Genomic DNA, 13032 nt, shown 5'->3' on the forward strand with positions numbered 1-13032 from the left:
ATCTGGTGATATCCATCAAATTGACAAGTCTGGTTTCTGAGGGTAGACTAGATTTTTAAGGATTTTCGTCATTTTAAGTGCTGTTTCTATCTCCTCGCTGTTGTATCCCTTCTCCAGGCACAACTTAATGCAGATGTGCTGGCAGTATAACCCTAAGATGCGGCCAATGTTCCACGAGATCATTGAGATGCTGCGGGAGGACCTGCACCCTTCTTTCCAGGACGTCTCCTTCTTTTACAGCGAGGAGAACAAAATCCCAGAGACCGAGGAGTTTGACTTGGACCTGGACAACATGGAAAGCATACCCCTGGACCCATCTTCATATTCCCAGAGAGAGGAGAGCTTAAGCAGGGACAGCGGGCCCTCTGTGGCCTTAAGGGGGAACTATGAGGAGCACGTCCCCTACACACACATGAACGGGGGCAAGAAAAATGGACGAATCCTATCGTTGCCCAGATCCAGCCCTTCCTAACATTTCCTGTTTTCTGAAAAAACTTGTTTAGCTGCCCCATCCTCCCTTCTCTTCCAGCTCTTTTTTTTTTTTTTTTTTTGTCTGAATCCTTTATATTCATTTCATCAGTTGCTAATAGTTTTTCCTATTCTTGGAGAAGCCCTTCAGAAAAAAAAAAAAATCTCAGGACTTTTAATTTTCTTCCTCATGGCTGCCAAACACAGGCAAGCAAGGGATGCAAACATGGTGTAACATGTTCTTTTTGTTTTCATCTTCCTCCACAACACATTGGACTTTCTGTTATCATATTACCTATCTATTGTTTTTCACTATGTTTATGTTTCCAGGATTCATTGTGATGGAAACAGGAAAGGAAAAAACAAAAAACTGTGAACACAACAAACCTTAAACAACCACATGGCTGCTTTTGCTCAACCTCCCTTCCTCCCACAACCACCAATCTTCATTTCCATATTTGTTTGCATTGTTTATTTTTCTCCAAATGAAATCTTTTTTACTCAGATAGTGGCCTTTTTATACGTGGCCTATAAAGAAAGAGAAGTGTCTATCAGCACTTTTACTAATTTCCTTTTGATCAATGACTTTTTATCAGTTGGGAACTGTTTGGAATGGTGGGATGTCTCAATCCTAGAACAAACATCTATTCATAGAGGAATTTTGGATTTTTTTTTTTTTTCTTTGATGTTGTTTTGGGGGGGGTTCTGCAGAATTCCAAACTACACACAGATTCATCGGGTGTTTGGTAATAGTTCTAATTTATTTGCTTATATTGTTATGATCTCTCTCTTCATTCTCAGTTTTATTTCTCTCCTCACTCTATGGCTGAAGGATATTTAAACAGTTAAAAATTGGACAATGGAGTTCCTCAGACTGACCAATAGCTGCTGTTTTGATATATTTTAGTGGGTATAGAAAAATATAAATACATTTAAGATATATAGTATATATGGAATATTGGTATCACTATCAATATTTTATATATAATATATGATATATTGATGTTTGTGTAAATAATTCATATTTGTAATATTTTTCATCAAATGCTTTGCTTTGTTTAGTTTTTATTATTGCCAGTTTTTTTTTGTTTTGGAATTTTCTAAATTTTCTTATTTTTATAGCCCCTGAAATCACACTAATCTACCATCAGCGCTCTCTGTGTCTTATACCTCCAGCACCCTCACGAAATCTGACCACCTGGATGGGACAGGGTAAAGCCCCGAGATATTTTCTGCTCACTGCATATCTTTCTTTTTCAAACCTTGATCTCAATATTTGGAGGCTAACCCTACCACAACAATAAGGGGGAAAAAAAGGAATAACCAAAAAAAAAGCTTTATAAAAGGGGAATGAGGTCTTTCTAGGTCAAAGTGCACCTAATGTTTGTCTCTGTATTTGCTGTCCTTCTCTAATCGCATCACGCCTGGTCTTTTTAACAGGTTTTTGTGTCTTTCACACAACCGCTGAAGAACCTGTTATCTGTAAGGAGACAGACAGTGGCCCAAAGGTTGTGCATCATTCTGTGAGCTCCATAGACGTACCATGTTTTTGTTGTGGCGGTGCGAGTGCGCGTCAGGGGAGGCGGGCTTTCGGCACCGGCTCTAGGTCAGACACGGGCGAAGCAGTTGACCGGGCCCCACCAGCGGTAGCATGTTTTTTCCGTCGCACTTTAAGCGGCTGTAATTTCAAATCTGACTCAAGATTTTGTTGTTCTCTTCCGAGGCTTCCCCATTGGCTGATGAGCCCTCTGCTCGAAACGGCCGGGTGGAAATTTCCACTTTTTTTTTTTTTTTTTTTTTTTTTTCCTCTTCCTCCGATTGAGCATTGGAGAGAAACACGGAAAGTTCCAGCTACATTCAGAGTCCACAGCAGGTACTGGAGAGAGGCTGTCTCTATCTTCCAGTGTGTCTGAGAGAGCGAGCAAGAGAGAGAGAGAGAGAGAAAGGGAGTATGAAGGATTGCTAATCCTATTATTTTCCCTCCTATCACATGCAGTTATGCAGCCAGAACACATTGTGCAGCAGCGATTTCACTCAGGTCTGACATTCCAGGATTTAGTTGGAACTGCCGGTTCCCCTATCCCCTCGCTTTGCCGTCCTGATGGCAAAGCTTATACCATCAACCCATTGTGACTTGCATCTTAAACTTGACGTATTTATTAGCTGTCAGATACCGCGGAGGACACGTCCCTAGCTTTTACATTTGAAATTTCCCGAACCGAATGACCATTGTTGTCCTTCTTGCTGGAAAACCCTAAACATTCCTGTCATCTCTCCCCAACTAACAGACACAGGCTGCTTGAATACTCTCTGCCCTCTGACCCTCGGCCCGTCTTCTCACAATGGGTTTTTGCAACATCCTCAATCCGGAGCCCGAAGTCTAAACGCAGATCTCCAGCGAAGTCTGCCGTCTTGCTCTTTGAACACGCCGTTCGACGTGATCGGAGACTAAAGTCAGGAGCCAATCGGAGGGGGACGTATTTTTTTTTCCCTCCCCTGGGTACAGACCAGTGCGATTGCCAGTGTAGCCGAACAGCATTCAGCACTTGAAGTATAGCCAAAGTGTTGGCGGGTTTCTGTCAACAGTGAGAACCCACAGAATTGGAGAAGAGAAAGCAGAGAATCTGCCTCCACATTTACCAGTGCCTTCTTAAACCCAGAGCCATGTCCAGGCTAATTATACTGGCTAGTTCGCGCATGCGTACACACACACACACATACATACACACATAAACAAAGGCCTCTGTACTCTCCGTGTTTATTTGTCTTCTCTGCGTTAGTGCTTGTCGGTATCGTGGGCGCCCGTTAAACTCCGTCTCGTGTCACTCTCCCTTTTGGTAACTAGGTTCTTGCGTGCAAGAGAAGAGAAGCATCGTCTCGGCAGTTCTCGTATTTGTATCTCGGCGCGAGGTCCGATCACTGAGTTCACCCAGTGCTTCAGCAGTGACACCGTGGAGGCTTTTCTGTTGGCTTCCAGAGGCGTCTGAACTTCTGATTACATCTTGGGCTTTTATACTTTGTAAAATATCTGTCACACTGTTTGAAAAAAAGTATGCCAGGGAATTATATTTAGATACTAAAAACAAACATTAGATGCCCGTGGTGGACCTTATCTGTATCACAATTTGACAAAATATGCGATTACTCCACGGGGTAAAATCTATTTTGGCAGTTAGCATACAAGGGGTTAATGTATTTTACATCTTTATTTTTCCAGTATGAACACATTAGTTGCCCTGTTAGAATTAGTACGTAGTCTAAATGTGGGACACAGCCTGCCTTGACCCTAGGCTGCTTTTCTTGTGGTAGTGTTCGCACAATTATGCAATTTTAATTAAGATGGTGCCCATATCCTTGAAATACCAGATATTTATTTTATTAAAATCATTTTCAGTGTATAAGAAGAACACAAGTTTAAAAGTGGAGCATTTTTAAGGCGTTCCAGAGCGAAGCGATGTGAAACTTAGTTTGTTATTGTACAGGCGGTGTCTGGTGGTGAGCAAGAGGAATGCTAGTTAGAAAGTAAGTTATTGTTGTCTTTGTGTTTGGCCAGAGTCTACCTCAGTGCATATGGAGGAATCGGTCTAAAGACTCAGAATTGCCCCCATCACTCGCTCAAGAGATCACAATTTGAAACGTCACTTCTCAGTACATCACAAACACCAACGGCAAATTCTTGTAAATCCCTCTGCTTCGGTGTGTCGTCTCTGTTTTCGCTTCTTCTCGTGTCCCGACGGGGAAACTCTCATCGACCCTCTGCGAATATTTTTGTGAGCACTGCCTTTCCTATTTTATTTTTACAACAATAATCAGTACATTGTTTAAGAACAAGCTTTATCCCTCTCCTTTCACCCAAGTGTTTCAGAATATTAGAAGCGGGAGAATGTCATAGGTGGTCTGTCCCTTTTTATTGTTCCTACAGTTCATGAAAGAGGCTCCCTCAGGTCCCAGAGGAAGCGGCGTAGCTTTATGAGTGTCGTCCCCCCCCCCCCCCCCCCTTTTTTTTCACCGTACAGTAATCCTCTGAATTGTATGTCGTCGAGACACTACTGGTTTCCGGGGATGCAACAGTATCACGAGTCAAACAAATCTAAAGTCTTACGACTCAGCGCATATCTGTTATCACCTACATGCAGTGAAGCCCTGATAATCTCCACTAACCTGAAGCCTGACTCCTCTTCTTCAGTTTGTCAGTGTCTATCTCTGCGTGGTCAAAACAGTTAGTGTTCAAATCCAGTGTTTTCCCCAGTTGTCGTCGTCGTCGTTGCTGTTGTTCCTTCAGTCGTTTCATTCTCTGTTCTGATGCTTTTGTATGTATATTTTTTCTACTGTGAATATCAAGAGAGAACCTTTATTTACCGTCAATGCCATGGATTGGGTCTGTTCGCATGATCAGGACAGAGACGCCCGGACTAGTTCATTTGTAAAGAGGAGGACCGCACCTCTGCAAAGGAAAAAGCTGGACTGGGACAATCCTGTGTGCCATAAGAACTCTCTACAGACATGAAATCTAGATTGTAACTTTTCGTCTCAGGGAGGCGGCCTGATGCTTCGTGGTTGGAGGATGAGGGTGAAGAAGTGCTACCTTTTATCGACTCTGACTGAAAGTGCAAGTTCTTTACACCCTCGCGAGAAAAATGGAGATGATAAGCCCTAAGGATGATGTTTCAGCAACAACCCCCCCCCCCCCCCAGTATGAAATCTTCTCTGCCCCTTTCAAGATAATCAGGAATCCTCCACTCACTGATATGATGTGGTTTGGACCGGCCCCTGGTGGCCGGACGGGGGTGTCGCAGGTCGAGGATGGCAAAGCAAACAGGGCCCCCACCCACAGTGCCTTGCTCAGACTTAACAGCCAACCTGACTCCTCCCACTCTCCCTTTCCCTAGAACTGGTGTCTCCATGAATCACTAAAGAGGACCTCCAAATACGAAATGAAAACACAGTAATTATTGTTTGTATGATTTTTTTTTTTTTTTTTTTCCTTTTTTTAATTTAAGTTGTAACTGCAGAGAAAAAAAAAAAAAAAACATTCAAGCTTCTTGGTGAGAGAATACTGTAATTTGGGATTATATGACTGATTTTTATCAAAAGCAAAAAGAAAAAAAAGAAAAAAAAAAAACAAAAAAAAAAAACAACTTGTGTCTCTACTCTGCTAAGTGCTGGCTTGCTTTATGCATGAATTACCTATTTACCAGCTTGATAATTTAATGCTTTTTGATTTTGCCTCTCAGCAGCATTCATCGGTTTGTCTTTGACAGCGGTGACCCAAAGCACATGGGGGAAAAAAATGATTAGCAACAAGTGAATATATTACACATTAAGAGGAGTTTTCCATTTGAAGTACATCCAGAGTTATTTCCATGATTTTCAAGATAATAAGCTCTTAACTGTAAATAGCAGTGGAACCTTATGGCCCCTGAAAACGAAAGCACTCAATTTAGGGAAGCTGAGGGTTTTTTTTTTGTTTGTTTGTTTTTTTTTCTTTTTTTTTTTTTTGTGGATCTCTGAAGACCTAATAAGGGGTTGAACAGAGCATGCTTGTAACGCAGTGCAGGGTGAGAACAAAGCATTGTATGTATTGTCGTTTTATCTTAAAGAAAAGAAAAAAGTATTACATTTTAGAGATGATGATTTCTATTTTTTTTAGCCAAAGTAGGGAGGGCAAATACAATTACCTTTTCTGACTGTAAACTTTTACTACTCTTGTACATTATGAATTTAACATTGTTATCAATGTGTATATAACTTTTCTTATTCTAAATTTAAAGAAACAGATTTTTTTTTCTTTTTTTTTTTTTTTTTTCTTTTTTTTTTTACACAACCATTACATACAAGAAAGCAGAGTGGAGTCTGACCGTGCATTAAACATGAGCAGCAGAACTCCAGTCTGAGGGCTTAAACCCTGTGAAACAAGATAGACAGTTTGTGGCCTGAAACCTTTTTCTTTTTTCTTTTTTTTTTTTTTTTTGGCAATGAACCCTGCTCTTAATCCGATGCATGTTCTTGAATGTCGGCTGCGACGACACCGTGTCACCCGGCCACAGCGGCATGCCACCCATGAAGTCCTTTTTGTGTCACAAACACATCACCAATCACAGATGTCGTTTGAAAATTGCTTCTGGCAAGAGAGGTGTGTTGAGTTTGCAAACGTGTGTTTGTTTGTTTATTTTTTTTTTATTTTATTTTATTTTTTTATTGTGGAAACTGGACGAGACCACTGCACATCCTTTTTGAAGAAGAGGAAGACGATTGAGGAAATCCTGAATAAGCTAAAACAAACAAACAAACAAACAAACAAAAGGCAGAAACTTCTGTTCTGTTACCAATTTTTAAGTCGAGACTGTAAAGCCGAAGGCGTCCCAGGGCCCCTCAGCTCTGAGTGAATTAAGTACTGTTCATCAGAAGTGTGATGACGAATCCCCTCACAGTTGTACCGACTCGGGTTCGACACACACCACTGTTTCAAAGACAGACGGTGGGGGCGTTGCATGTTGGCAAACCCAAAGAAATGCATGCAACCTCTTCTTGAATATACATCTGTCTGTCCAGTGGTCTGCTCCAGTTTACACACCAGTACTTTATATTTGTCTCTATGCTGTCCCGTGTGCTGTATGTCGTTCAAATTGATGAATTTGTGTCTGTGTTGTCCTCGGTTGAAAACTTTGCCGAGGCTTTCTTCGTCTCTGTTCGCTGTTCCTCCTCTCTCTTTGTCCCCTCCCTCCTCGGTGCACATAGGTGGTCCCTAGAATGCTGTGTGTAGTGTCGCAGGATACCTCTTTATTAATGTCATTTATTGCCGATGGATATGCTGATGTATTAATTTTGGGATATGGTGTGTATACGTTATGTTGAGACGTCAGTGCGTATGCAGACAGCAGGTGTATATGTGTGTATCTACAGTCCAAACGCAGCCCGCAATCCACAAAGATCGCTTCATCCCTCACACTGGATCCAAATGTGCCATTATCTTTATGTATCACATATATCGACATGATGAACGCACACACTTGCACACACACACACACACAACCACACTTACATGCATACACACACACACACAGACACAGAAAAAAACATGCATATTTGTACAGGATCAAATATGTGCCATGACTAAATGAACGCTTGACAATTTATTTTTTGTATGTTTTCAAAGGAGAGCCAAGTAATGACATGTACAGAAAATGTTGCAATGATATGAAAATAAAAATCTTGCTGTGTGTAAATTATTCAACGATTAACTGTTTATATTAAAATTATGAATAAAATTATTGGAGAATACGTGTCATCTCATGCTTCTTCAACGCACAGCAAGTCCCGCAAGCCAGGTCTCAGATATACAACTGAGTTGTCGCCCCCCCTTTCTACATACATGTAGGAACCCCCTTAGACGTGTCACCAGTGTAGCACGCATGACGACAAAGGCTGAAATGTACTGAAAGCCTAGATAAGGTGAAGGTTGAAACTATTCAAGCATTGCACCTAGTTTGAGCCCCTCCAACTACATGACAGCGCTCATTTAGCAAGTACAGAAATAAAAAAAGGCTATTTGCACGCAGATGCATGTATCCATTTAGACGCCATTGTGCATTCTAGAAATGTACAGAAATGCTGCATTTAGCGGTATGCGCTACTTGTTTATTACAGAAAGGTCTAAAGCAGGGGTCAACAAACTTTTTCCTGCGAGGGCCAAATAACTTTTGTCCTGCTCTGACGGGGGGGCCGGGCCAGTTTGTAACAAAATGTGTGACGATTGCAGAGGTGTCTAAACATTTCTTAAATGTATATTCTATGTCCTTCCCAAAGACTCACAACATTAAAGATATCTTTCTTCTCGGGACTCACCTCCTCCGCGACAGCATTCGAACATTTCTTGACAAATTCTCCATCAGTGAAAGGTTGTTGGTAGTTTGGGGTCACTTATCTAAAGCTTGACATGATCAGACTTAAAGTGTCCAAATCCTTTTGTTAGCTACAAATAGCACAGGATGGAAATAACCTGCCACTAATAAACATGCATTAAAACGTGACTTAAATAACAATGTTACTATTGTATACTATTGTATACTATTGTATTCCAACTAATTCCGCGTTGGAAAACTACTGACCTTTTTAAAAGTTAAAAAATAGTCAGGGTTCACTAAGATTGTCCCTCAGGATGTTTTCAAATAATTTTACTGCTTCGTCTTTTGCCACTGTGATAGGACGTACTAGAAAATAATATCACATGTCACTAATTTACTTTTTAGACATTGGCTTTGGAGCATCAGAGAAATTTTTTCATGCATTGTGTTTCATGCGTTATGTAAGTTAAATGTACTTTTAAACCACTGAATTAAGTCAAGAGGTGTGAGGTTCCTACCACCTAAGAATACGTTTGTCTGGTGCAATTGAATGCAGCATCAACTGCAGTTTAGAATAAATAAAACCAAAACAAAAAACATGTTGTAAGAAATTATTGTATGACAATTTGGTCTAATTTCATGAGGATTTAGTTCATTTTAGTAATTCCATTAACTCATTCATCCATACTGGTCTGATTGGGTTTATTTCAGTGCAAAAGTGGAAACAGCAGAAGGAGGAGAAGCGCTTCCTCCGTCTACGGAGAGCTGGAAGGTGGACGGCTTCGTCTCCGTGCTCGGGTTTAAAAACGTGCATTTTAAAATTAATGTTTTGACCTTCGTGCACCCAAGTGCACTTTGAGAATAAGAATAAGAACAACTTTATTTATCTTGAAGGAAATTGTTGTGCCAGAGTTTCAAGTAAAACATAACAATAATAAATAATCGTAGGAAATTGAATAAACAGTATAAAAAAAGGGGGGGAGAATAAGAAATACAAATACAACTATAAAGTGTCTAAGTAACAAGTTGAAAATTGTTACTAAAGCAAGAAGAAGTAAATAGAATTAAAAAAAAAAGTAGAAAATTTAGGAAAAAGAGACACTAAGGTGAGGAGAAACTCTGGCAGGCAGCTGCCCGAGACAGCGCCGGAAGTATGCAAATCAAAATTATTATTATTTTTTAATTAAACTAAGCAAATGCATCTCACACACACACAAAAAAAAATGAACCGAGATAAATAACTCTTTGAAGATGAATTTTCCACAACAGTAAAGACACTCAAAAACCCTTTAGAGTGTGTGCCATGTAAAGCAGGGAGTACGACTGATCAAACTTGACTTAGCATGTTCCGTATGCGGTACTATTAGAGGAATAATATCTTGCATATCTTGCAAAGATAAAAATATCTTTTTTCATGTGAACTTTTTTTCCTGCGTGTGCAGTGATGTTTTTTTTTTCTGTCTCGGTGGCACTAAGGGTAAAGTGTTTTCATGCAAACTCACTGTCTCCTTTTGATGCATCTGCCGCCCCTCTGCTGTGACTGCAGCCACTCCAAGCCCTCTAAACCCTTTTCTTCACGCAGGTGTCGTGACCTTCCAGACCACAAACAACACATTTCCTTCGTCAGTGTGTCGGTCGCCACGATAATAAACTTCAAAAGTAAGGCTGCACTTGACTGGGATTTGTTTATGAGTCACCGCATCTCGTCTGTGTTGTACAACTGTCTCTTAACTGCAGAAAAAGGAAGCGATGTCAAGATCTTGCGGGTGGCGATTGCAGGGTGACTGAGAAGTTTATTTTTACACGGACCGTCAGACCTGCAGCCTCTCTGCTCTCTTTGGCTCCTTGTGAAGACGGAGGAATTTCTCCTGCCACCAACTAAACAGGTGAATATGAGTTTAAAATTGCCATTTTTATCACAAACCCACCTGAAAGGAAGGTTTTTGGGTTTATTCAAAAAGAAAAAAAAAAAAAAAAGCAGAAAAGACATTTTTGCCTTTTTCTTTTTCTCAGCCGGCGCTTTGCCTTCCTCGCCTGTGGGAAAGTTAGAAGACTTTTCCATTTGATGTGCAGTGAGCTGAACTTGACAGTTATCCATGCTTACACTTGTGCAAATTAAAAAGCGCTGCGGTCGTACCAATTGTCAGGGTGTGTTTTTAAGTTTGGCTCTCAGCAGTCGGGTTGGTGGTTTTTAAATGTGCATTTACTTCCTTTACTTTTCTCATTTCAAAACAAAAGGAAATAGAAGTCTCTCTCAGATCAAGAGTAAAAAAAAAAAAAAAACACTTCTTGACTTTCATGACATACACTTCCTTCTCTTTTTCTTTTTCGTTGCTTTGTTTCCTTTAAAACATTTTACTATTTTTAATTTATTCCTCCGTCGCCTTGGTTAATCGCTTATTTTTTTTAAGTGATGCACCAGATCTCCACTCCCTCTCCCTCTCTCTCTCTCCCTCGCTCTGATTTTGGGCCTCGTCTGAGACTTGGGACTTGACTGGTGTAAAAAGGAAAACAACAACTATTTATTTCTTAAGCGGCTCAACTCTCATTTGATAGCGATCGTCCTCTCCGCCACTTTTTATTTCCCTGCCCTCTTCTTTTTTGGACCGTAGTCTTTCGGGAGGTAATCCCCAACCAGCAGTCTCAGCCTCTCCCTCCTACAATTCAACCCCTCCCTCTCGGCTCTTGCCCCCACCTCTCGTCTTTTTTTCGCGAGCGAGCCGCAGCTTCATTATTCCATCTGGCCTCCCCAACGCGCTGCTCGTATGGCGGACTCTCCCCTCAACAATTCCTGGCCCTCCTTCTCCAAACTCTGGTTGAAGAGATGGTCCTTCAAGAGAGGTAGGGTGGTCCGACCGCCTCGCCAAAGGATGAGGTTTCGCATTTGTTGGGTCGCTGGGCGGCAGATAGATAGAACCAAGAGAGACGTTTCAACCGGTTGTGAATGTGAATGAGAAGTAACCTCAGGAAGTCCTGTCAACTTGTGGTTTTGGTTTGGTTTTTTTTCTTCTCTCTTGTTTTTAAAGTCAGTTCTTAACAAAGCCATCAACCGTTTTGACAGGCCGGGGGGGCTTTTTTATTACGTTCGGAGACGCTTGACACTCGGCTCTTATGAGCCATTTCACGATATTAAAATGAAGTAGTAAGAAGCGGGTTTAAATGTAGAAGTAATGCTTCGTGCGGATGTTGATGTAGAATAAATATGTAGACGGGGCAATAAAGTTTCTCCCTTGGATGGCACGCGGAAAACTGAAATGTGCATTTCCACACTCTCGGGGGAAATATCGAGTTAGACGACAACAGGATGTGTAGGGTGCAGCTCTCTTTTTTTTTATTTTCGTCGGTCTGAGTGTGTAGTTCTGCTTGTTGCAGCAGGAGTCGGATGAACTTCTGATCAAAAGAGGTCTGCGGGGTCACAGTTGTTTTGATATAAGCTTCTGTGCTCTCCTTTCACCTGTCACACACACACACACACACACACACACACACACCTGTTGATCAGTCAACTCACAAGAAATATGAGTCATCCGCAACACACAACAATACTTAAAACAAAATCGATTGGAATTTTTAATCAAGTGATTTAATCATATGATACTGAGGTCCCTCGTGTAGAAAAGCACCGGCTGAGTGGCGAACCCGTGCCCGTGTTTCCCTTTTCGTCATTTTGAAGAAGCATCCTCCAACGTTTCCTCAAAACCCACCGAACAATAGAATGATCTCAGACCTCAAGAGGGACGTGTAGAGAAAAATACAAAAAACTTTAATGGTCTAAAACCCAACCCGACATCAATGTCGTCTTTACACTGTTTGTGAATTTGATTTATAGTAACAATGGGATTTCTTTTCTTTCCTCCCGATGGCATTTTCTCATTATCGGCCAATTCTACTATCAATCTTTATTCCCCATTTTGATTGTTTGTCTTATTAATCGTCCCTTAATCATATTTTTCTGTTTGATATAACCGTCAGCTTGGTGTTACACCACTGGAGATCGTTTTACCAGGAGGAAATATGGCATGTTTTCAAAAATACTAATACCGTTTAAAACATTTCCTCGGGATTGTTTGAGGACTAGAAGCCCAAGGCTGTAACGTTATATTTATCGTCACGTAATGTAAGTCAAATCATTTTCAAGCAGCCTTTAGTTTTCTTCGAATGTTCAGTTTCTGTGAATATATCTATTTTTCACTGTTTATTTTCAGGTTGTTCCCACGATTGTGCTAGTTTTAAAATACCCATATCATCAAAGTTGCCTGAATTTTTTTGTAAAAAGATTAAAAATGTTTCTAATATTGGGAAACACTGATTGTAACATGGAGGGATAAAAAAATAAAAACAAATTCGCTTTAAATTTCAACATTATTTCCTGTAATTTCACAATATAGCATCTGTTTATTAAAAAAAAAAAAAAAGTATTTGCTAAAATTTTCTAATGCAGTCACAGTCACACAAAGGTCATGTGTAGGAAATCATAAGAAAGAAAAAAAACAGAAAAGGTGAGAGGAGAAAAGAGAAATTAGAAAATAAGAATATAAAGAAAGATTAAAAAAGATAATAGAGAGAAACTTAAAGTTCGTGTTTTTAAACACAGCGTAGACAAAATATATTCTGGGATGGTTCGGCAGCTGTCAGACTGCGGGGAACAGAGCTGTCAGCTGCAGCCTCGAAACTGATTGATTTCGAGCACACCTGCACCCTCACACACACACACACACAC

At 40.6% G+C, this 13032-nt stretch overlaps 2 protein-coding genes across 2 annotated transcripts in view; both read left to right on the forward strand.

The window, feature by feature from the left end:
* Positions 1-7749, forward strand: part of insrb (insulin receptor b) — a 75141-nt gene extending 67392 nt beyond the window's left edge. Inside the window, exon 23 of the mRNA XM_086162276.1 lies at positions 118-7749. Coding sequence (XP_086018402.1) covers positions 118-472 — 355 coding nt within the window. The 3' untranslated portion in view covers positions 473-7749. The remainder of the gene's footprint in view (positions 1-117) is intronic.
* Positions 7750-11065: 3316 nt separating this feature from the next.
* The window catches only part of arhgef18b (rho/rac guanine nucleotide exchange factor (GEF) 18b), a 37018-nt gene continuing 35051 nt past the window's right edge, over positions 11066-13032 (forward strand). Inside the window, exon 1 of the mRNA XM_086162235.1 lies at positions 11066-11153. Within this exon, the coding sequence (XP_086018361.1) occupies positions 11078-11153 (76 nt within the window). The 5' untranslated portion in view covers positions 11066-11077. The remainder of the gene's footprint in view (positions 11154-13032) is intronic.

This window comes from Fistularia commersonii, chromosome 16 (genome assembly GCF_037954325.1).
Source record: "Fistularia commersonii isolate RoL2024-O1a breed Wild chromosome 16, RoL_Fcom_v1.0, whole genome shotgun sequence".
NCBI classification, from domain to species: Eukaryota; Metazoa; Chordata; class Actinopteri; order Syngnathiformes; family Fistulariidae; genus Fistularia; species Fistularia commersonii.